This window comes from Carassius gibelio, chromosome B12, assembly GCF_023724105.1.
Source record: "Carassius gibelio isolate Cgi1373 ecotype wild population from Czech Republic chromosome B12, carGib1.2-hapl.c, whole genome shotgun sequence".
Lineage (NCBI taxonomy): Eukaryota > Metazoa > Chordata > Actinopteri > Cypriniformes > Cyprinidae > Carassius > Carassius gibelio.
The window spans coordinates 3,995,986-4,019,345 of record NC_068407.1 but is presented as its reverse complement, the minus strand read 5'-3'; the positions used below and the strand labels follow the sequence as shown (position 1 = coordinate 4,019,345).

General features: G+C 37.5%; 1 protein-coding gene across 3 annotated transcripts; it reads left to right on the top strand.

Moving 5' to 3' along the window:
- The first annotated feature begins 310 nt into the window (after window positions 1–310).
- On the top strand, window positions 311–23,189 carry LOC127969356 (cholesterol transporter ABCA5). 3 transcript variants are annotated; one of them, XM_052571239.1, is made up of 39 exons: window positions 326–543; window positions 1,162–1,308; window positions 2,636–2,825; window positions 3,510–3,674; window positions 3,848–3,945; window positions 4,364–4,590; window positions 4,669–4,810; window positions 5,411–5,599; window positions 5,943–6,090; window positions 6,531–6,699; window positions 6,992–7,050; window positions 7,332–7,442; window positions 7,573–7,748; window positions 8,666–8,785; window positions 8,874–9,012; window positions 9,095–9,185; window positions 9,313–9,452; window positions 10,050–10,169; window positions 10,331–10,532; window positions 10,695–10,861; window positions 10,953–11,080; window positions 11,289–11,426; window positions 11,508–11,621; window positions 12,190–12,360; window positions 17,639–17,680; window positions 17,929–18,066; window positions 18,164–18,232; window positions 18,316–18,407; window positions 18,712–18,841; window positions 18,930–19,047; window positions 19,131–19,222; window positions 19,304–19,479; window positions 19,730–19,805; window positions 19,892–19,986; window positions 20,082–20,201; window positions 20,299–20,451; window positions 20,615–20,694; window positions 20,774–20,829; window positions 21,094–23,189. In XM_052571239.1, the coding sequence occupies exons 2-39, from the start codon at window positions 1,204–1,206 to the stop codon at window positions 21,232–21,234; spliced, it is 4,887 nt and encodes a 1,628-aa protein (XP_052427199.1). In that variant the 5' UTR covers window positions 326–543; window positions 1,162–1,203; the 3' UTR covers window positions 21,235–23,189. The 3 variants fall into 3 exon arrangements, with proteins under 3 accessions (XP_052427200.1, XP_052427199.1, XP_052427198.1); XM_052571238.1 differs by having other exon boundaries at window positions 327–543; window positions 17,567–17,680; XM_052571240.1 differs by lacking the exons at window positions 19,730–19,805; window positions 19,892–19,986; window positions 20,082–20,201; ... (2 more) ...; window positions 20,774–20,829; window positions 21,094–23,189 and having other exon boundaries at window positions 311–543; window positions 17,567–17,680; window positions 18,930–18,944; window positions 19,304–19,453.
- The last annotated feature ends 171 nt before the right edge of the window (window positions 23,190–23,360 follow it).

Here is a 23,360-nt window from a genome sequence, read left to right as displayed (position 1 = left end):
CTTGGTATAAAAGTTTTCGCGCCCCTTTGACCTGTCTTGAGCGTGGCTGTGGTGAGTTGTGCCACACTAATGCTTCACCACATCAATCTGTGTTGTCGGGCTGAACATTTTCCTGTTTTTTTTGTTTGTTTAGATAAAGTCTTAAATTTTCCTTTTAGAGGACTTAAAAAGGTCTTAAAAGTTATTAAATTTGCTGTTAAAAAATGTGTAGATACCCTGTTTAGGAACCTACAGTAGGCAGGTGGGGTCGAAGTTGTGTTGATGAGGTCAAATACAAACCACACAACCATTTAGGGAAGTCCTACAAGTTCTGAGGGCTCGTGATTGGTGTGAATACACCGACGAATCACGACTCTCGTAACTTGCAGCGCTGCGTTGATTGGTTGAATGACTGGTCGGTCTGCTGATGGCAGAGGCGCGATTAGTGTTGACAACATCGCACTGGATCTCATCCCTGTTTATCTATTTCCCAAAGTATTTTTATTTGGAAAGAATAAAGCGAATTTGGAGGAAAGGAAAGACATGTCTTAATGTATTTGATACGTAAGTGCACTTTCTTGTTTAAGCTTGACGTAAAACTGTTAGCGACTTAGCGTTAACTGTCAGTGTTTACACACCGAGAGCAGCGAACAAAACGTATTATTACATCGGTAGTTTTCTCGGTTTGTTCTACTATTTGTACTCCATTTTAAAGAAAAAAAGAGGAGGCGAAAGCCCAGCCCTGCCGTTATTGATCTGCACGCGCAATATGTCGGATGCACGCGACCTTCTGAACGCGCAGTAACATTCTGCATAAAACATCATGCAAGTGTTTACAATTGACGTGGGAAACTTTGAGGACGAGGTTTAGTTGTGAATCATAAAAAGTTTAATATCTGCATATGAAATAGCATAAGTTGTTTTGTTTGTGGGGGTTGAACTGTTAAATTTAAACTCAGAAAAAAATGCTAGATGTAAACTAAGTTATGAGGAAAAAGATTGAGATATAAATTCGCAATTGTTTTTATTTAATTTATGTATTTATTAATCAGTCACATCTTATCATCTTATCTTATCTTAGCTTTGCAGAATAATATGAACTATGATTTGTGAAGAAACATACTGTTGGCATGACAAATGCAAAGCAAAAAAAAAAAAAATGGCCAAACTTTGCTTTTGAAGCTCTCTGATGCATGTGCCTGTCAGCTGAAGCGTGCTGGAAGAATGCAGCCTAAAACCAGAAGATATGCTGGAGTCTGGCATCAAACGATGAGCCTGCTCTACAAAAACCTGCTGATCAAATGGAGGACCAAACAACAGAGTCTCCAGGTGCCTTTCATCTGACATCATATGCTTGCTTCTCCGCTCCGAATCTGTTGTACTATTAAAGCTTTACCATGTCTCTTGCCATGGTATTGAGCTCCCTCTGAAGTTTGTACAGTCTTCACCAGAAAAGACTTGAAAAGTCCCTTTCAACCCAGAGTTTTTGTGTGTCCTAAAAAGTTTCAATTCGTATTTCCACCAATAAAGGTCTTAAATCATAGCAGAAAGTCTTAAATGTATGAATTCATGGCAGTAAATTTTGCAGGCATCTTCCTTGTTTTCCAATACGAAAATATCTAAACATCCTTAAATCAAGATGAATTTATTTGAGATGTGAAATGAAGATATGAAGTCTTATTTTCTTGAAAATGTTAAGAACAAATTGCTTGAAAAAATGGCGTTTTTTTTTATTATTTTTTATTTTATCAGAATTATTGCACATAAGCACAAATCAAAAGAATGGCAACTTGTGTGGTTTGCTCGCAGATCTAGACTGCCAGACATCAGATGCAGTTATGCTTAATAGAGAGAAGCAGAAATCATAATCACAAATAAAATAAAATTTATCATGCAGCACTGTTGTTTCTTAATATTTATTTACGTCAATCCACTCTGTTGACTCTGTTTTAGTGCCTTCATCTCAGCACCTACCATCAACACTTAAGTACTTTTAAACTGACTTTGTAAAGGGAAAATTGTTATGATCCATTATGGAAAGTGGTTGTAAATGGAACAAAATGAATTGTGTATATATACGGTAGTGTACACTTGCAAAAACATAATACTTTTACAATTTTTAATAATACATTTTGGTTTTAAGGAAGGGAATGGCAAATTTGACCAATAAGAATCCAGTACTGGAATTATGTAAATCATTAAATCAATGACTTTCTTCAATGTGGTCTTAAAATGAATTCCCCAGAACTTTTTGCAGCAAAGATTGTAGTGCACATCCTCCAGGCACATTAAAAGCTGAACTCATGTCATGTTCTAGGAAATAAAATGGGATGATTGGAAACCCTTACTGGCACTGTGTGTTTATGGCCTCCCAAAGGCAGCAGATCAAGCATTTGAGAACATGTCCGTACGAATTAACTTTATATATATATATATATATATATATATATATATATATATATATATATATATATATATATATATATATTTAACCTCTATTACTCCAGATACAAAATATATATTTACAGTATTTTGTAATTATTTTTATATTATTGAAATTTTGGAAGATTATTATTGTTTTTTTTTTTTTTTAGGACAGTATATTTTACACAACATTGCTTTGTCAAATGTAATTGTTGCTCTTCTTTCTTTGCAGGAGTTGATCTTGCCATTGCTGCTCCTGGGCTTCCTCATCCTCATTAGCACCCTCAACCCTCACGTTTCATACGGCAGTATCAGCAGCAAAGAGCTGGAGAATGAACGGAACCTGTCAATCAAAGGTCTCGGCTACACCCCCATCAACAATGTAACCAATCACATCATGGAAGAGGTGGCACGGGAACTGCGTACGTCAGATTTATTGTTGTATTTCTTAAATTTTCTTTTTTAAAAGTTTACATTTGTACAAATTTTACTTTTTATTTTGACAAAATAACACTAGAACATTACACTGATCTGTAAAGTTTTTTGCATAATTCAAGTTTCTAATTTAAAGCAAACAGCTACCGTGTTTTCCGGACTATAAGTCACACTTTTTTTCATAGTTTGGCTGGTCCTGCGACTTATAGTCAGGTGCGACTTATTTATCAAAATTAATTTGACATGAACTGAGAGAAATGAGCCAATAGAAATGAACCATTAGAAAACATTACCGTCTACAGCCGTGAGAGGGCGCTCTATGCTACCACTGAAGACATAGAGCGCCCTGTTGCGGCTCTAGACGGTAATGTTTTCTCTTGGTTCTAAATAAATGTGACTTATAGTTTTATATATTTATTTATATATGTTTTTTTCCTCGTCATGACGTATTTTTGGACTGATGCGACTTATACTCAGGTGCGACTTACAGTCCGAAAAATACGGTTTTGCATGGTGTATTCTTTTGTTACTGAATGCTTTGCTAATTAATGGTTTGGTAGCATTGACTCTGATGGTTTTTAAAGAGTACTTCCTGTGTGTGTGTGTGTGTGTGTGTGTGTGTGTGTGTGTGCGTGTTTCTTTTTATTTGTTTGTGGGTGTTGAATCCTCAGTCATGAATGAGCGATTAGAGATATTCTCCACTGAGGAACAATTGGAGAATGCCAGTCTCGCTGATCCAGATGGCTTTGTAGGAGTGGTCTTCTTGGATTCGATGGAGTACCTTCTGCGATTCCCGTTTGTCCAACTCCCTCTGCCTGACTTCAGCGAATCCATAAGTGAGAATCACTCAGTGCTGAAGTCTTAAAGCCACAGCAGCTGTGGCACATGATTTAGCTTCTTCATTGATTAATTGACGACCTCCTTTTAATGCAAATGACATTCACTTTGTAACCATTTGATCTGTAATGTAAGGAGCTGGTATGATGGGTGTTTTTTTTTTTATTCACAGCACGCTGTTACATAGACTATGTCAACTGCCAGGCCACCAGATACTGGTACTCTGGATTCATACGGCTGCAGTCTCTCATTGATGCTGCCATTATACAGGTTTGAAACGGCATGGATGAATAATTTATTGGTATTGAATCATTGTAGCTATTAAAATGGAGTGCATCTGCCTGCGGAAGCCTGGGATAAACATATATTAACTGTTAAAAGCTAAACCTTTTTTAAAAGACGCCATAACTAGTCTTCACATGATCCCGTTAGAAATCATTCTGATATGCTAATTTTCTGCTGAAGAACGATTTTTTATTATTGCTTTCGAAAAATGATCAATGTTGAAAACGGTTGTGATGCTAAGTATTTTTGTGGAAACAATTATGAAGTTTTTTTTTTTTTTTTTTTTTTTTAAGGATTCTATATACTTTTTCGTGGAAACCATTATTAAGGTTTTCTTTTAGGATTCTTTAATGCTGAGTCGTATGATTTTTTGCTCCCATATTACGCCTTCATTCTTTTTCAGATGAAGACCAAACGTCCCGTGTGGAACGAACTAAAAGTGCGTGCAGTGATGATGGGACATCCGGGTACAGTGGAGGTCCAGAAGTCGCATTATGCCCTGATCTCCATCTACCTAGTGCTGGCGTTTACACCCTTTGTCTATTTCCTCATTGTCAATGTGGTGGCTGAAAAAGAGCAGCGGCTGAAAGACACAATGGGCATGATGGGATTGTATGACTCTGCCTTTTGGTAAGTGTATCCACTGCAGGACATTATAATTCATAGCCAATTTAAAATGGCTGTAAACTTTTCTTCCGATTTCTTTAGGCTTTCATGGGGCCTCCTCTATGCTGCATTAGTGACGACCATGTCTATTCTCATGGCTGTAATAGCAACCTGTACACCCCTGTTCTCCAACAGCAACTTCTTTGTCATCTTCCTCCTCATTTTCCTCTATGGAATATCTTCTGTAAGTCCTAGCGACCCTCCAATCACATCTTGAACAATAGCAACTCAAAGCTTTAGAGTGCGCAAAGCCATTTAAATGGCCGTCACTCATTTGGCCTCAGGTCTTGATTTCTGGCTACACTGAGAGCAGTCATATGAGTGACAGGCTAATCTGGGATCATACTGAATGTGTTATTAGTTTTCATTTTCGTTTTCCGAGGCTAAATTGCTTTCTGCTGCATTGGTTTTCTTTTGGCTCAGTGGGGTATGACAGTACTGGTAAAATATCTGACAGAATTTCTTCAAGAAAGCATTAGCCATAAAGTTTTGTCAGCATTAAAGTGTATTTTCTTCAAGAAATGAAACCACATTTGCGAATTTCCATAATGTGACATTTCTAAATGGAACAGGATATATAATGTGAAAAAAATACTGGACCGGTTTTGGTTTTATACATTGGGAATTGATTGTATTGTGAAAAGTGGTGTCAAATGTGCCATTAAGACTAAAAAATGTAAGGGTCTGTTGTTTTTTTAACATGAGATGATGAATTGAACACTGTAAGATCAGTGTGTTACATTTAAGTTTGCTGAACTCAAACCTTTCTTCAAAAATCCCACAGATTTGCTTCTCCTTCATGTTGACCCCTTTGTTTAAGAAGCCCAAGTTTGCAAGTACAGTGGGCTTTATACTGACTGTGGTGCTAGCGTGTCTATCTCTTTTCACTGTTCTGATGAGAGATTTCCCCCAGTCAGCCGTGTGGCTTCTCTGCCTTCTGTCTCCCAGTGCCTTCTCTATCGGCATCACCCAGGTAACACCCTTCTCCACAAACACACTCCATGGTGTCCATGGTTTAATGACAGTCACCTTGGCTGTGGGACCGTTAGCCAAGAAATGCATATGAGAATAGTGATGATTTGAATAACAAATCAGTAGTACTTTAGCCTAAAACTTTTTTACACAGAGTAGTTTATGTATACTTTTGTTGGGGTGTTCTTTTTTTTTTTTTTTTTTTTTTTTTTTTTTTGTAAGGTAATATTTGTTATTTATTTAGCGAGGATGCATTACCATCCAAAAGTTTGGGGTCATAATGTAGTTAGTTATGGTTAACAATAAAGAAGTCCAAAATGGCACTGGCACTGTTTGTTGTGTAGGTGGTGTATCTGGAAGCTCAGGGGGACGGCGCAGTGTTTTCCACTCTGGGGAATGGTCCTCACGCCCTCTATGTTCCTATGGTCATGCTGTTGTTGGACTGCATTCTCTATCTGCTTTTAGCCATTTACCTGGACCAAGTGCTACCAGGTGACAAAGCATTTTGCATAACCAGTTTAGAGCCACAGAACTATGTTTATATTCAGGTGTCATATACAGATTTATACCAATGCAAATTAATTTGATCAGCCTGGAAACAAGAATGTGTTTGTTTACTGTCCATTTAATCTGACTTGAGAATGATTTTGATGCTTGAGATATACTTTTTCTTAATTTATTTTTTAAGTAGACCACAAAATGTTCCTTTTCTTAAGAGGAAGATTGCACCAGCACACTTTTTTAGCTTAAGACTTCAAAGGTTTAAAAGCATTTAAATATGCCATAAAAATCATTATTTGCCTGCTCTAAATAATACACACACAAATAGTTATTACTTATTAGTTATTACAAATAGTTATTATTTAGTTATTATTTAACTGGGATGGAGGTGTTTGTGACCTTCTCACATAAATGTCCATTTCTTCCTTCAGGCGAGTTTGGCACAAGGCGCTCAGTGCTGTACTTCCTACAGCCATCCTATTGGTCAAAGCGCTATGTGGAGGTGAGCTCTGTGTATGAGGGCGAGGTCAACGGACCCCCAGTGAATGATGAATCGGTGGAGGCGGTTTCTCCTGAGTTTAGAGGCAAAGAGGTTATCAGGTGCAGACTTGAAACACAAAGTGAACAGTGGTCCACAATTTGTCTGTCTGGTCTGTCTTCCTCCCTTCCTTCCTTCCTTTATTATCTTTATTTTATTTTATTTTTATCTCCATATTCAGACCAATAAAGTGATTTAGAGAGCAGTTTGGAAAAGGAAGCAATGTTTTTAGACCAGATGTATGTTTAAATCCTTCAAAACCTGGATAGATTTGGGCTTGAAGAGAGCTGGCTTCCAGCCAGAGCAACCCATTTGTTAACCATTTCTGTGTTTATTTTTTTTTACTCTTGTTAGGATCTGCAATATTCGTAAAATCTACAGAGCAAAAGACACCAAAGTGGAGGCTTTGAGAGGTGAGACTTCCAACCTGTGTCCAAATTGTGAGATTTGCTTGTTCGGGATACACAAATTGTGTATGCATCCTCTTGCTCAGCATTTATTTAGTTGAGGACTACATAACTTTTTGTATACTGTAACTAAAATGCTTAAAGTCAGCACAACACTTTTTACCTCCATAGTACTAAACAGTTTCATAGTGCACATGATCTTGGCCTTAAAAATGAATTGTATGACCAGACCTCTGGCTCTTACGTGTATGTGAATGTTTTGTCTTCTGTACATTTGTGATCTATAGGTTTGACTTTGGACATCTATGAGGGTCAGATCACTGCCCTGCTGGGTCACAGTGGAGCAGGAAAATCCACCCTCATGAACATCCTGTGTGGCATCTGCCCCCCTACAGAAGGTCAGACGTGTGATGCATAAGAAAAATATTGTGCACACATTTAACTCATTCTGGATCTCTAACCTTTGCCAAAACTGAAGCTGTACTGTAGCTATACTCACAATTCTATTATTCTGTGTTTTACGCATAGGCACGGCAACCATCTATGGCTCTCCTGTGGCAGAGATAGCAGTGAGGGCTGAGATGAAACAGCTGGTTGGTATATGCCCCCAGTTGAACATCATCTTTGATTTGCTCACTGTAGAGGAACACCTGAGAATCTTTGCTGCCATTAAAGGGATCCTGCCGTCTGATGTTGATGGTGAGGTAGGAACTTCCCAGTGAACCTAGAGACCACATCTTCTGACCGCATTTTGACTCATCGTGTGGGAAATTAAAAATGAAAAATAAAAAAAATGTTTCCCATACAATGCATTAAAAAAGCTGATATGACATCAGCTCCACACTGCGTTTAATAATATTAATTATACAATGCAACAGTGACCTCACACTTAAGTGGTCTTGGCTCTAAAATTATTTTTTGCTTAATTCCTTTTATCCATAGATACACTACCAATCACACACACACACACACACACACATATATATATATATATAAAATAATATTATTATATATATATATATATATATATATATATATATATATATATATAATATATAATATATATATATATATATATATATATATATATATATATATATATATATATATATATATTATATATATATATATAATATATATATATATATATATATAATATATATATATATATATATATATATATATATATATATATATATATATATATAATATAGTGGGGATCGAAAGTTTGGGCACCCCTTATATATGTATATGTGTGTATATATATATATATATATATATATATATATATATATATATATAAAATTATTATTATTTATTTATTTTTTATTTTTTTGATGTTTGTGAAATGAGTCTCTTATGCTTACAGTATTTATTTGATAAAAAAAAACAGTTAGAAAAATAAATAAAAATAGCTGTTTTCTATTTTAATATATTTTAAAATATAATTGATGGCAACAGTGAATTTTTCAATTCAATGTGACATGATCATTAAAAAAAACAATATAATAATTATATATATTTACAAATATATATATTTACAAATATATATATAAACATCCAGCTACTTCATGCTTTTTTTTTTTTGGAATTTCTATTCTAAAATATCTCTCATTTTAAGGTGAGGAAAGTTCTAAAGGATCTGGATCTAGAAAAGATTATGGACGCCCGGGCGAAAAACCTGAGTGGAGGCCAGAAAAGGAAGCTCTCTGTGGGCATAGCGATTCTCGGAGACCCAAAGGTAAATGTCTGATAGGTTATACCTTGGACTTCTTGATCCGTTTGCTTATTTATCCCCTTCCCTCGATGTCCTTTTGCTTATGAATCAGATCCTTCTTCTGGATGAGCCTACGGCTGGTATGGACCCAGTGTCTCGACAGCAGGTCTGGGCCTTACTGAAGAGCCGTAGAGCAGGCAGAGTTACTGTATTCAGCACTCATTACATGGACGAGGCAGATAAACTTGCAGGTGCTTGGATCATATTTCACTTTCCTTCCATTTAGTCATTTATGCCTCAGTCTCACACACCTGTGCATTTTCTGTCACACAGATCGTAAAGCTGTCATCTCTCAAGGACAGCTCAAATGTGTCGGTTCCTCTTTGTACCTGAAGACCAAGTGTGGGGTTGGCTACCAACTTAGGTAAGTCTTAAAATAAGTGGCAAAAATTAAATATTTATGACATTTTATTTGCATGTATGTATTTTTTTGTCTTCCTGTCACCCATTGCTGCTGCTACATTAACACCGTCATTCTAAACCTCTTCTAGAATGTCTGTAACTGAAGGCTGTGAAGTGGAGAACATCACATCACTGGTCAAGCAGCATGTTCCCAAGGCTCAGCTGTCAAGGGAGCAAGAGGCTGAGCTTACATTCACATTGTCTTCCGAGAGCATGGACACGTTCCCAGGTCTTGCTTCTGTTTGCCCTCATGTCACCATCTGCTATGTGCCTCACTGCCATATGCCCCGAGGAGCAACAGATTACTTCATGGTTTCCCCAGGACTGTGGTGTTGTATTTTTATTTACCATATTTTTCGGACTATAAGTCGCACCTGAGTATAAGTCGCATCAGTCCAAAAATACGTCATGATGAGGATAAAAAACATAAATAAGTCGCACTGGACTAAAAGTCGCATTTATTTAGAACCAAGAGAAAACATTACCGTATAGAGCCGCAAGAGGGCGCTCTATGCTGCTCAGTGGTAGACTACAGGAGCACTGAGAAGCATAGAGCTTCCTCTGGCGGCTGTAGATGGTAATGTTTTCTCTTGGTTCCTGTCAAATTAATTTTGACAAATAAGTCGCTGCTGACTATAAGTCGCAGGACCACCCAAACTATGAAACAAAGTGGGACTTATAGTCCGGAAAATACGGTATGTAGATTTATTGTTAGTAGCCTTTTGGTGTGTGTGTGGTTGGTTTTCTTGTTTCTTGCCATCCTAAAATATGAACAATTTCTATGGTTACTAAACTCTTCTCGCCTCTCACTCATGTTGCACTCCAGGGCTGTTCACGGAGCTGGACTGTCGACCTGACCTGGGAATCATTAACTACGGTGTCTCCATGACAACATTAGAGGATGTCTTCTTGCGCTTGGAGGCAGAGGCAGAAGTGGATCAGTCTGGTAAGATAACCACCGATCTAAACCGTTTCAAAGCATCTCTGTTCAGATGAAACACTTGACATGAACTACATGAAACTAATCAGTATTACAATGAACCAACATAGTGAAGCTGTCAAGAGGTATAATGCTTACTCTGTTTGTGTGGGTTCTTTTATTGGTAGATTACAGTGTGTTTAACCAAGAAAAGGTGGAAGACGAGGGAGACGCGTCCTCTATGGATGACACAGAGCAGCAGCTGCTGATGTTTTCAGACAGCAGACATGACGCAGTAACTGGTCGAGCTCTTTGGAGGCAGCAGTTTAGCACCGTGGCCCGGCTGCACATACTCAACCTGCAGAGAGAGAGAAAATCTATTATAAACAAGTGAGCACATGCTCGCAAGTACTACTTGATCATGTTTGCCTTTCATTAAAAAACCCATCGAGGTGATAGATGCATGATCCATATAATCATTTGAATTATCCATATGATTAATGTGTTATACAAAGCTGCAAGTCATACTTTTGTCTCCTTTCTTTTACCCAGTTTGTCACTGTTCCTAGCGTTCTTATGTGCAATGGTTATGGCATCCTTTACCTGGAGAAACTTTCCTAGTCTTTCTGATAAAAGACTGTTTTCACCTATATACCTGCTGCACCGCAACGAGACCCTTGGCAAAAACACCATCAGCCTGCTTGTGCAAAACTCCACCGGTCTGTGACAGTACTTGTGTGTATTATACTGAATATTGTTGGCAATTCACATTAGCCAGTTTGGTTAATTGGCATCTGTATTCTGTGGTAGACTCTGACCTGTCAGGGTTCATCCACGATCTGGAGTCTCAGGATATTAAAGTGGAAATGATGAAAGAACTGGACTACATGTCTGCTGCTCCTGTCAGCGCTGCCATCAACGTGACAGGATCCAGTGAGGTGAGAAGGAGAATTGCATGTTTTCATACCAAATGGTTAACCTCTCTACGCTTTTACACTCCATAGTTTGAATTCTAGGAATTAATTTCTCAACAGTGGATTGCTCTGAAATGATTGTTTCTACGTTGAAAATTAATTAAAATACTGGCTGTTCTTAAATATATTTATTTAACCCATTCTGTCCTTTCTTCTTGTTCCTCAATTCCAGAATTTTACCTACATTTTAGCATTTAACATTACCACTATGCACTCTTTGCCTATGGCTGTCAATGTGCTCAGTAACGCCCTCCTGAGAGGCTCTAATGGCACTGGACACATTAAAACATGGACTAAACCCTTCTACTATGTAAGTGTGGTGCATTGATTAAAACACTGCTATTGTTGTTTCTTGTGGGCGTCTACAGCTATATTCTGTCTGCATTTTTAGCAAATCCCAGGTAAGGTGTCCTATGCACTGGTTTACATTAAGACTGTGATTCTTGGGATGCTGGCCGCTGGGATGCCAGCCTATTTTGCAATGGACCACACAAGAGACAAAGAGGTATATATGTGGATTGTTACTTCATATAATGATAGTTTAAATTAAAAACATTTATCATTATTATAATTATTATTATATATTTTTTTTACTTATTTTAACTTCATTATTTTTATTAGGCAAGTATGCATTAAATTGATCAAAACTTACAAATGTGTTTTACATTGCAATTATTTTTATTTTTTAATAAATGCAGTTCTTTTGAACTTTTCTGATCCGCAAATCCTCATATTAGAATGATTTCTGAAGGTTTATGTGAAACTGAAGACTGGAAATGATGCTGAAAGTTCAGCATTGCATCGCAGGAATAAATGGTTTTCTATTTAAATATATATATTTTTAAATGCAGTTATTTTGTAATAATATTTCACGCTACTTTATTTTCTATCAAATAAATGTAGACTTGATAGAGACTTTTCGAATACATTAAAACATCTAAACGGGGTCGCCTTAAATTGATTATATCAGAATGTCTCTACAACAATATGTCAGTATTGCTTTAAGATTGTTTTTACATTGAATGCAACCTCTCTATCTTCACTGTTTTTTGTTTTGTTTTGTTTTTTATCAGTTGAAGTGTCACTCGATCCTGAGGATCTCTGGTCTTGTTCCTTCAGCGTACTGGTGCGGTCAGGCATCTATTGATGTCCCTTTCTATTATCTTATCTTAATCTGTATGACCAGCACCCTGTTTGCCTTCCATTCTACAAACCTGCTAACCTTATATAATACCTTGTCTGTGGTAAGAAAATGCTTCACCCAGCTTCCACTAGACTTTATGAAAATAGAAGTTATTTAAGCATAAAGAGCAGCGCAGATGTTAGCATTAGCATATGACGGGGTGGCTAACTCGGGTCCTGGAGAGCCACAGTCCTGCAGAGTCCTCCAACCCTAATAAAAACTCACCTCTCTGTAGCTTCCTAGAAACCCTTCAGGCCTTGATTAGCTTATCCAGGTGTGTTTGATTTAGGGTTGAAGCAGAACTCTGCAGGGCTGCGGCTCTTCAGGGCAGATGTTCGCCGCCCCTGGCATATTAGGCTAGTAACAAATGGTCAAAAAGTGCTTTAGTTCTTGAGATACCCCTACCGGAGGAAGAACTAAACCCAACAATGTTTTTCCAAGGTTATTAACACACATATTCTGGTGTTCTGGCCAAGGATTTGCCGGTCTTGCCTTTTTCTTGCAGGACCCTGTACGTTACAGTACTAAATTAGTTTTAATCGTTTAATCACCACCTCAGCGTCTTGTCTCCATTGGCAACACACACAATTTGTGTTGATTGCAAGTGTCACAGGTAGCGGAGAGCGCAAGTAGCGATTGCAAGTGACATTGTAATTTAGTTTCTTTTTTCTTGTCTTCGCCACCTGGCTACTGTTATAAAATGTTGGGAAATTCAAACAAAAAGTAATAAAAAAATTAAAAATAAAGACTGCAAGTGATGTCACTAGTGGAAGTGCAAGTCTGAGAGTGCAAGTCTGCAGCCAGACCCTCTTGAACCATTCTGGGGTCAACCCCCCATGATGTTACAACTGCAACACACCACTGTCACTTATCCACATGGTTATCATTGACAAAGTGGGTCACATTTGGACAGTCTGGGAAAGGGCAAGAGCAAAACTCTGTGCAGGTCAAGCCCACTGAAAAACACTGGCATTTGGTGGCATCGGTGCAGTTTCCGTATTTACAGTAGAGGTGGCTGAGGTCTCTAACTCCTTTAGGTGCTGGTGCCTTCTGGAACATCACAGATTAAATGCAGCCACCTTCTCTGAGCCTCCATCCTCTACCAACTGGGTTCCAGAGAAGAGGTTTGGCCAGGTGGCTGTGATGCCACACTGCTGTTTGGTACACGGCTCTCAGCACATGTTGCTGGAAGCCATCTTCTGTTGGGGGTAGATTTGCTGCTGACAAATCTGTGGTAGGTGCTAGTGTGTACCTCAGCTCATCCAGGTTGGTGCAAGGATGCCCATCTTGGTGCCTCTTCTTTGTCTTTCAAGACCTTTGATTGAGTGTTGGTGGTCATATCTTTCAAACACTATAATGACACAGCTGTTACCTTCCTTTCCCATTAAAGTTGCAATCTTTTTCCAGACACACTCACCCAGGTCATTGAACGTTTGAAAGGCTGAATCATTGAGACTTTGAAGAAGATCCATGCCATCAATGATATATGCTGATGGTTCTTTAACATTTGGCAGCTGCTGTGTCTCTTCAACAACAGCCTCGAGTTTCTTGGTCAGGTCAGTTTTGTTGTCTTCTTCATGCTTCCATCATCAAAAAACAAAGAGGGTGGGACAGCTGCGAGTTTGTGAGATATCACAGTCTCCATGGACACCTCTCTTTGTTTGGAGACAATTTTTTTTGTTTTGGAGTAATCTTCGAAAGAGCACGTCTGAGTCCATGTGGACCTTTCCATATATGCTGACTCCAACTTGATTCTTTCATGTCCTTGAAGGTTGCACACTGGTTTCTTTTATCTGGCTCCCAGAAGCTCTTTTTGTTCTTTTTTTATTTTGCCAGGTGTTGTTCTATAAAGATGGCATTCTGCTTCGCACCATCTTGGAGGAAGCTTGAGAGCTCTTTTGCAACTTTCTCAGATGCAACCTGACCACTTGCAACTTGATATCAAGATCAAAGGGATTCTGCCTCTGCTTCACAGTTTCCATTATCTTCTGTATTAAACATTGTATCGTAAAAGTTAGTATTATACCTTATATTGCTCTCATGTACTATTGTATACCAACATTAACACAACATTTCCCCAAAATCATGTTTAATCGGAGATACAAGATTTATGACTTGGGAGCGGGGAGATACGAGGTTACGCACTCATTGATAAGAATGATAAGGAAACAGACGTCGCTGCTGCCAGCAGTGTTCATCAAAATCTGCGGTCGCATCGATCCTTTTGACAAGAGATAAGGCTTTAAAGGGTAACTAAACCCCTGGTCAGAGCCTGACTCCACCCACTGGCAATATTTGAAAAATGCTCAAAAGTGGGCAGATCACAGCGGAGATAGATGGGACGAACCTAGGGCGGGGCTGAGCGGGTGGGGTGTGATGGATTAATTGACAGCTGCTGTCAGAGTCTCTAAAATGGAGAGTGACTGTAGTGACGCAAGTAGCTTTGCAACAGAGCATTCATTTGAAGTAGAGGACTTTTCTCCCCCACCTTCAACTGAAGTGGAGGATGTTGAGGGACATCGTCTGTGGACACAGGGCCTGAGCCATATCAATTCAAGCCGCTGGCTCAAACTGCGGTCAAACTGCGATGCTAGCGAAGCAGCCGTGCAAGAGAGAATGGGGCCAGTCTCTGAGTAAGGCACTGCGTCACTTTTCAGCGTGAGCTGTGTGGAGAAGCCCATTTCCACCTCCATTGTGTTGGAGAAGCAATCCCGTGTAAAATGCAGTTGGCACACTCCAGCTCTAGGCGGGAACTTGCAGTCTTTCAGGCCAAGTGCATGTAACCACTGGCGCCTAATTTTCAAGTCTGCTGAAAAACTATACAGTCCGTGCTGTTGCAACCAGCAACCAGCACGTACCATCCTGACCACTGTAAATAAATCTCTGCTAACTTGAAGCTATCCTAACTGATGCAATACTATGCTACTAACTAACTATGCTTCTAAAAATACTAAGGTTACACTAACAACTATGCTAATTAACAACATAGGCTACGCAAAATAATCTAAATAACTATATAAATGCTATGCTAAATAGATGCTAAAATACTCTATCCTGATCGTTTTCACTACAGTGATTTTGATGGAACAAGATGGTTTTATACTGCCAAGGGTGTGGTAGTTCGTACCAAGGGCATGGTGAGCTGGTAAATGCTTACGTCACGTTCCACCGCAAACATCCAATAGGAAAAATAAAAAAATTAAGGTGGAAATTAATCTGCCTCAAACAAAGTCGGCAGTTGCGTTGAGCCTTTTGACAAGAGAAAAGACTTCAATAGTTAACCAACTGTGGTTACATACATCTTCCTAAACTCCATTTTATATTTTTAAGAGCAATAAAAGTGAAGCAGAACAAAAAACGATGAGGTGAGTAGGCTGTAATAGGCGGAAATTAGCCTAATCTGCACCCAAATTACCTTCGTGGTTCACAGGCTTCCTTCTGCACCGAAGCATTACAGCTATCGATTTTTAACAAAACAAGCCTACTCAAATGTATCTAACCAAACTATTTTCATTCGTTATTGTCAAAAAAAAAATTATGTTAGGCAAAGATAGGCTTACTTGGCGCCAGTAGACAGACCTTTTTTCTCCCATAAATAAAATCTGTTAGCCTACTCGGGGTATTTTACATGCACAGTGCCAACTTCGAGTCAGTAAAATAATAATAGAAACTATAATTTAATGCTGGTATCCAAAACATTTAATTCAATACAAGTAGAATTATAAATTAGATACATTTTAAAACTTCAATGCACACGTATAATAAGCCTAGTAATAAGTAGACATTTAAAATACATCAATAACTGATATCATAGTTTAACACAGATAAAATCTGAGTTAAGGCTTGCTTTACGTGTTGCTCAACAAGGATTTGCGGCTTTAAATCTTGAGGACACAAAATGCCGCGGTAGCTCCTGTCGCAGAGTGAAGAAGAGGTGGAGTTATGAGGATTCTCAGACAGTTGAAGTGTCCAATGGAGTTAAGAGATTTGCTCTCAATCTATTTTCAACACTGTAGATTGTTTAATAATTTGTAAAAATAACAGAACCACGTGGGGACTGACCAATTTGCATCAATTTGTGACAAAAATATGAAATTGACATAATTTGGACATGCAAGGTTTCCGCCCGACAGCGCCGATATTTTAATAAAGGTGTTCCATTCCAATGTTAACCTGGTTCAATTGGATCTGTGTTTCATATGAATTGTATAGTATACTGTGTGTTATGAAATGTATCATTATTAAATGTATCATAAATATAGATCAGCACTTACCTAATGTAAGTTACTTTGCAGTAACAATGAATTTGTGAAGATTCTTCTCACTTCTGATAATGTGATTTGGACTTGAGACTAGTTTGTCCAGTGTTCTTTCATTTTGGACACCTCATACATTGAGTGACAGAACACTCCTATTTGTCATGCTATATTTACTTAGTTGGTATTGTTGAATTCAGCACAACCATTTGTTTGCCATTTGTTTTATTTAAGACAGTAATTTAATTTGTATTGTGTGAAGTTAAGTTATAGTGAAGTTATTATTAAGTTCAAACTGCAATCCTGACTGCTGGTCTCTGGTTTATGCTATGGTAAGGTGTTATCTTTCGATTTCAATCTTTGTTTCCATATAGTACAAGGTGCCATTTGAAATATTTCATTATTAGATGTATCTTATATGTGAATTTCTCAACATTCTTCTCACCACTGATAATGAATGGGCTTTGGACTAAATTATGTCAGTGTTCCATTTTCATTCATTTTGGACACCTCATACATTGATACTATGATAATCCCAGGCAAAGCAAGCACAAAGTAAATGAAAACATTCTGCATAGATACTAAATTTGTGCATGTCCGCTTATTATATGTATGTGTTTACATGTCTCTATTTATTCCATACATCAAGATATTCACATCCAGTCTTTTCTAGTAGTTGAATAAACTTCCTGACTACAAACATGCCGAGTTTCAAAGCTCTCAGAGCTTGTGTGATTGATCTGCATTAGTTTATGTGTCCTAACTCCTATACGGACAGGCTTTATTTTAGTCCTTTATTGGTTTTGGGGTGTATAACAATATCTGTTAATTTAACAATCTTAGCATTAAAATATTTTTAGCCAAGAATCCATTTCATATATGGGAGACCTTAGAGATGAGGAAAAACATTGTTGGGTTTAGTTCTACCTCCGGTAGGGGTATCTCAAAAATTTAGGGGCATTGTCACTAGCCTATATCACAACTCAGCCATTATCTTTACTTCAATTTTAGGCTCTGTGTCTGATTGGCTTCGCTCCAGCCATGGTTCTCTTCACATACTGCATATCCTTCATGTTCGTCAAGGTCCAGAGCAATAGGGACGACTTCTCAGGGGTCTCCATGATAGTGAGTCTTCAAGAAACCTTCCTAATAATCTAATTAAAACCTTATTAATAATCGTAATAATAACAATAAACCTGTTCCTGTGGAAAAACCTTGAAATATAATTTTCAACCAGAAAGGTAATGGAAATTAACAAAAAAATAAAAAAGGGGGAAAAATCATGAAAAGGTCTATAATGAAATAATATTTTACGTTGTGAATTATTTTATATTTGAAATTATTGAAATGTAATTTTTTCTTTTCTTCCGTAGTTGTGTGTGGTTTCTGCGACCGTAATCCAGATAGCTCTTGTGAATAAGAAATATGTTGTGGCTCATCTCCTACACAGTGCACTGTGCTTCTTCAGTCCACTCTACCCTCTCATGGGCTGCCTTAACTGCATTACCATGGTAAAACTTTACTTACAGGACTCATATTCGATGTCTGAGGTTATAAATTAAATATCACTATTTTTTTTTTAACCTAATACAAGTCTTTTTATTGTAGGCCACCTTCCTTCAGTCTCCTTATGATGATGATTTCCTGTGGAAGAATCTCTTCATCTCTGTTTTGTCTGTAAGTTACTTTAAATATAATTTTATCATCTCAAAGTGTGTTATAATGTCTTTTACACTGAATCTTTGTTGTGTCGTCCATAGCCATATATCCAGTGTATTCTGCTGCTCTTCACACTTAGATGGCTTGAGATCAGATATGGAGGGAAAACTATGAATAATGATCAGCTCTGCAGGTCTGTCTTCCTAAAACTAAATACCCAAATAAATTTTTGCATAAAGTCTCTGATCAGGAATAAAACGAAACAACTTGGATAAAGAATGGAAGTGAATTGGGTAAAACAGTCAAATTTGTTTATTTATGATCTTTTATGCAGAATATTTATTATTGACATATTTATACAATGAAGAATATAAAATAATAATTCAAATTTGTTTCAGAATTACTATATACTATATTACAATATATATGTGTATATGTATATGTTTTATTTTTATTTTTATCAGTAAATAAGCAAGTATATTCTCTTTGATCTCCAGGATTTCCTCCCAAGCGAAGAGCACAACTCAGCGAAACCCAGAGGAGAACGTGAGTGAGGATGAGGATGAGGATGTTCAGGTGGAGAAAGCTCGAGTGAAGGAGGCGTTGACTTGTCAGAGCTGTGAGGAGGTAGAGCTCCACTTCTCTGTAATCTTAAGAGACTCAAATCGCTATTGTCCCATAACTCATTAAAAATGGAAAAATCTAACTTTTACAGAAACCGTTGGTAGTGGTGAGTAACCTCAGCAAACAGTACAAATGCAAGAGGGAGGGATTTTCGCTCAGCAAAAGAAGGAAAGTGGCCACTAAGAACGTCTCATTTTGTGTTCGCAAAGGTAGAGTCTGCCTCTGATTTGATGCACTGTAAGTAATGATTTTAAAGAGAGCAAGCCGTTCATGAACAATGGCCTGTTCTCAGGTGAGGTTTTGGGTCTGCTGGGACCAAATGGAGCAGGAAAGAGCACTATCATGCACATGCTGTCTGGAGTCACTGAACCCACTGCTGGACAGGTTTGTGTTCTCTTATGAGTTCTTTTGATCATATGAGATGTCTTCAGTGTGTTATGACTAAAGTTTGATATTTATTTTTAGATTCTAATGGGAGATTATGGAACAGACTTCCAACCAGTGGGAAACCCCTTGGAACATGTGGGGTACTGTCCTCAGGTGAACTCTCTGTGGCCTAGAATCACTCTACAGGAGCACCTGGAGATCTACGCTGCTATAAAGGGGCTACAGCAGCATGATATGTCAAATATCATTAAGCGGTACCATATATCTATATATATATAAAAAAAAAAAAAAAAAATTACATTTAAAATAAATCAAAGGTTTGGGGTCAGTAAGATTTTTTTTTTTTCCTCTTTCACCAAGGCTCCATTTGTTTGAGAAAAAAAATACCACAGCTTCTTTATTATTATTTATTATTTTATTAAATGTTTTCAATGTGACTCTTTATCTAACACATTATACAGTGTGACCACCACAGTTCAAGGCTTAAGTATTGTGTCTTCACAGTGTTGTCGATGCTCTAGAGCTGAAGGATCATCTTTACAAACAGGCTAAAAACTTGTCTGCTGGGCTGAAGAGGAAGGCAAGTTAAAATAAATAGAATGCAATATCATGAAAAACCAGCCATTTGTATTTTAGGCTTATTTTTTAAAATCTTTTTCATACTAGCTGTGCTTTGCACTAAGCATGCTGGGAAATCCTCAGATAGTTCTGTTGGACGAACCATCTACAGGAATGGATCCCAAATCGAAACAACGCATGTGGTAAATTTAACTACACTGATGTTACTTGATATAATTGAACCATGTACATATAAAACAGGTGCAAAAGTGAACGTTTCTTTTGTTCACTCCAATAGGAGGGCGATCCGAGCTGCATTTAAGAACAAACAGCGAGGAGCCATATTTACCACCCACTACATGGAGGAGGCCGAGGCTGTGTGTGACCGTGTGGCCATCATGGTTTCTGGTCAGCTGAGGTGAGGCTTGAGATGGATAAAAACCTCAGTTAAAAATGGCATGGGTTAACATGAACATGAAGAGATTTTCTGAGCAAGCAAGTGTTGCCTCCTGCAGGTGTATTGGCTCTATTCAGCACCTGAAGGGGAAGTTTGGGAGAGGCTACAGCCTCGAGATTAATCTCAGGGAGGAGCTCTCAGGTCTCCAGGAGGTAGCGCTGTTGCACGAAGAGATACTGAAGATATTTCCCCACGCTGCTCGTCAGGACAGGTAATGAGTGTCTGTATTCGTTTAGAAACTAAATGAGAGAATAAAACATGTCAGATTAAACCATGAAGCACTAAACTGTAAGTGTCTGGCATAAAAATAAAATGTAAAACCTCTGGGAGTTAGAAATTTACATTTTGTACATGTGTGTCTTGGTTCTTTGCAGTTTTGCCACTCTGATGGTGTACAAAATTCCAATGGAAGATGTGAAGTCGCTAGCCAAGTCCTTTGCCGAATTAGAAAGTGGTAAGAAATGGACACGCAACAACTACACAGTTTTTGTGAAGGATAACATTTTTTGACCATTCTCCTAATTTCTTTACAGCTAAACAGAACTTTAACTTTGAAGAGTACAATTTCTCCCAGTCAACGCTTGAACAAGTATGTTACAATGTATTTAAAAAAAAAAGCCTGCAAACAATCATGTATTTAAAATATATAAAATAGGATATTAATTATATTATTATAATGCAAGTATGATATTATAAATAAGTTAATAACTTCTGTGGCTTTTCCTCTCAAATAAAATTAATCTTGTTTCATATTAGAAAACAAAGCAATGAAACCGATGTTAATAAGGATTTTTGCGGCACTTATCTGTCATGGCTAATTAATTTAAATTAAAAGCGTATACCTGTTCTGCAGGTTTTCATGGAGTTCGCTAAAGAGCAAGAGAATGCAGAAGAGGAGGTCGGATCGCTTAGCACAACTTTTCAATGGCAGAGACTGAGACAGGACAGGCCTGTATCTCTCAATCACACAGACAGCATAGTACACCAGCTATGAGCCAATCCTGTTAAACCTTCCCTGAAGCGTTGTGTCTTCTTTATCCTCTGTGTCTTTCTCTATCGCTCTGCATGTGCCATCATTTGCCTTAGAGCCTTAAACTGATGGGACTCACAGGACAATAGACTGTGGAGACTCCAGCAGCCACTAGCACACATACAAGACATGTGTGTGTGTGTGTGTGTGTGCTCTTGTTTTTGTGACATATCAGGACACAACTCTGTATAATGACATGGGTACGACACAGGTATTGCAAGCAGAGGGTGACTTATGAGGACATAACCCATGTCCCCATTTTTCAAAATGCTTATAAATCATACAGAATGAGTTTTTTTTTTTTGAGAAAGTAAAAATGCTCAACGTTTCCTGTGAGGGTTAGGTGTAGGGTTGGTGTAGGGCCATAGAATATACAGTTTGTACAGTATAAAAACCATTACGCCTATGGGATGTCCCCACTTTTCACAAAAACAAACGTATGGGCTGGGAAAGTCGCTTTAGCTCTGGTACTGGCACTTGCTCAGATGGGAACAGACGCATGACTTTAGTGTCAGCTGTAAACGCTGAGCTAGACTTGCCACTTCTTTACTTTGCACTTTTTTTATTTATATGAAGAGATTTACTTTTTTTAATTATAACTCTGTAAATTCTTATATCTTCCGTTCACCTGATGTATATCAAACATACCAGTTCATTGTTTCCATATACATTGAGTCAGTCACTGGGAATTGAATAGCATGGAGTGGGTTCCACATTATCAAAATGGTACCAAAGTCTCACTCACATTGACACCAGTGCTTTTAGGTGTCTGTAGCATGGGATATAAACTTGCGTCTCTGTGTGTATGGCTGTATTACGTTATTATCCATGTGCACTGTTGTAAGGTAAGTTTGCAGACAGGAAAATCTCTTACAGCTGTGTGCAAACATTCAAGCAGCATTAACATTGAGATTTACCAGCATGTATAGGGCTAATCTTTTTTTTTCTTGTAACCCTTTTTAGGGCTGAGTGGCCCTGCCGGTGCATGAAGCCTCTTCTGTCTCAGCTGCACCTGGGAAATCTAATGACACAGTATTTATTTATTTTTTTTAATTAATGGGTAATACTTTAAAATAAGATATTGGACATAAGTAAATATAATGGCTAATAACAATTAAATACCATTTTACTGCATTATATTAAACCCAGTTTAATGAATTCCACTTTATTAATCCCCATGTTTATTCTTCTTAATATTTTTCAATTGTTGTTTTTAAAAGCATTTTGGATTAATTTGTTTCATGACAAAACATACATTAATTAATGTTAACTAATTAAACCTTATTATAATGTATTACCAAGTTATTCTTCATTATCAGTAGAGAGCTGCTCTTCTTATCTCTCTTCATGTTACCTGAAGTACTGAAGATGTCCAGTTTTTAATTTCAGAACTCTACAAACATGCATTTTCACTTTGGTGCATCTTTCTGCTGACTTTCTGATTTATTAAACATTATTATTAATTCAATTTATTTATTTTTATTTATTTATTTATTTTTGTGGCTTCATCTTCCCAACAAAGTTTGATTTACAGCTAATCAAACTCTATTTGTCTTGTTTTGTCTGTTTTTAGGGGCACACAATTCAACCTAAGGCATCTGAAGTGATGCAAAAAATTTAAATAAAAAGCTGTCCTCATAATGGAGTAATTAAAAGACTTAGTAATTATGCAGAGCAGACACAGTGCATTTTGTGTGATATTTAACTGTAATTTTTGCATGTATATTTTGAACATTATCTGTAACGTTTAACACTGACCAGTTTAGTCTTTGTTGAACTGGGTTGGAATGGGCTGATTATATTTAACACTATCTAACATCTATTTAACCAAGAGATTAATTTCCTCCAAAGTGCATTATATGAGTACTTGTGTATGTGTGTATTTATTGCATTATAGACGGTGTCATTGCGAGCTGCAATATTGATGTTATCTCTCTTGTGAACACCGATGTGTCTTGCAGTACAATGTAGCCATAAATATATAATATATAAATATATAATCACTTTGCACTCACTTTTCCAGAATACAATTTATTTTCAAACTGAATTTTTGCATACAAAAGGCAGGTGCCTTTTGTATGGAAAAATTC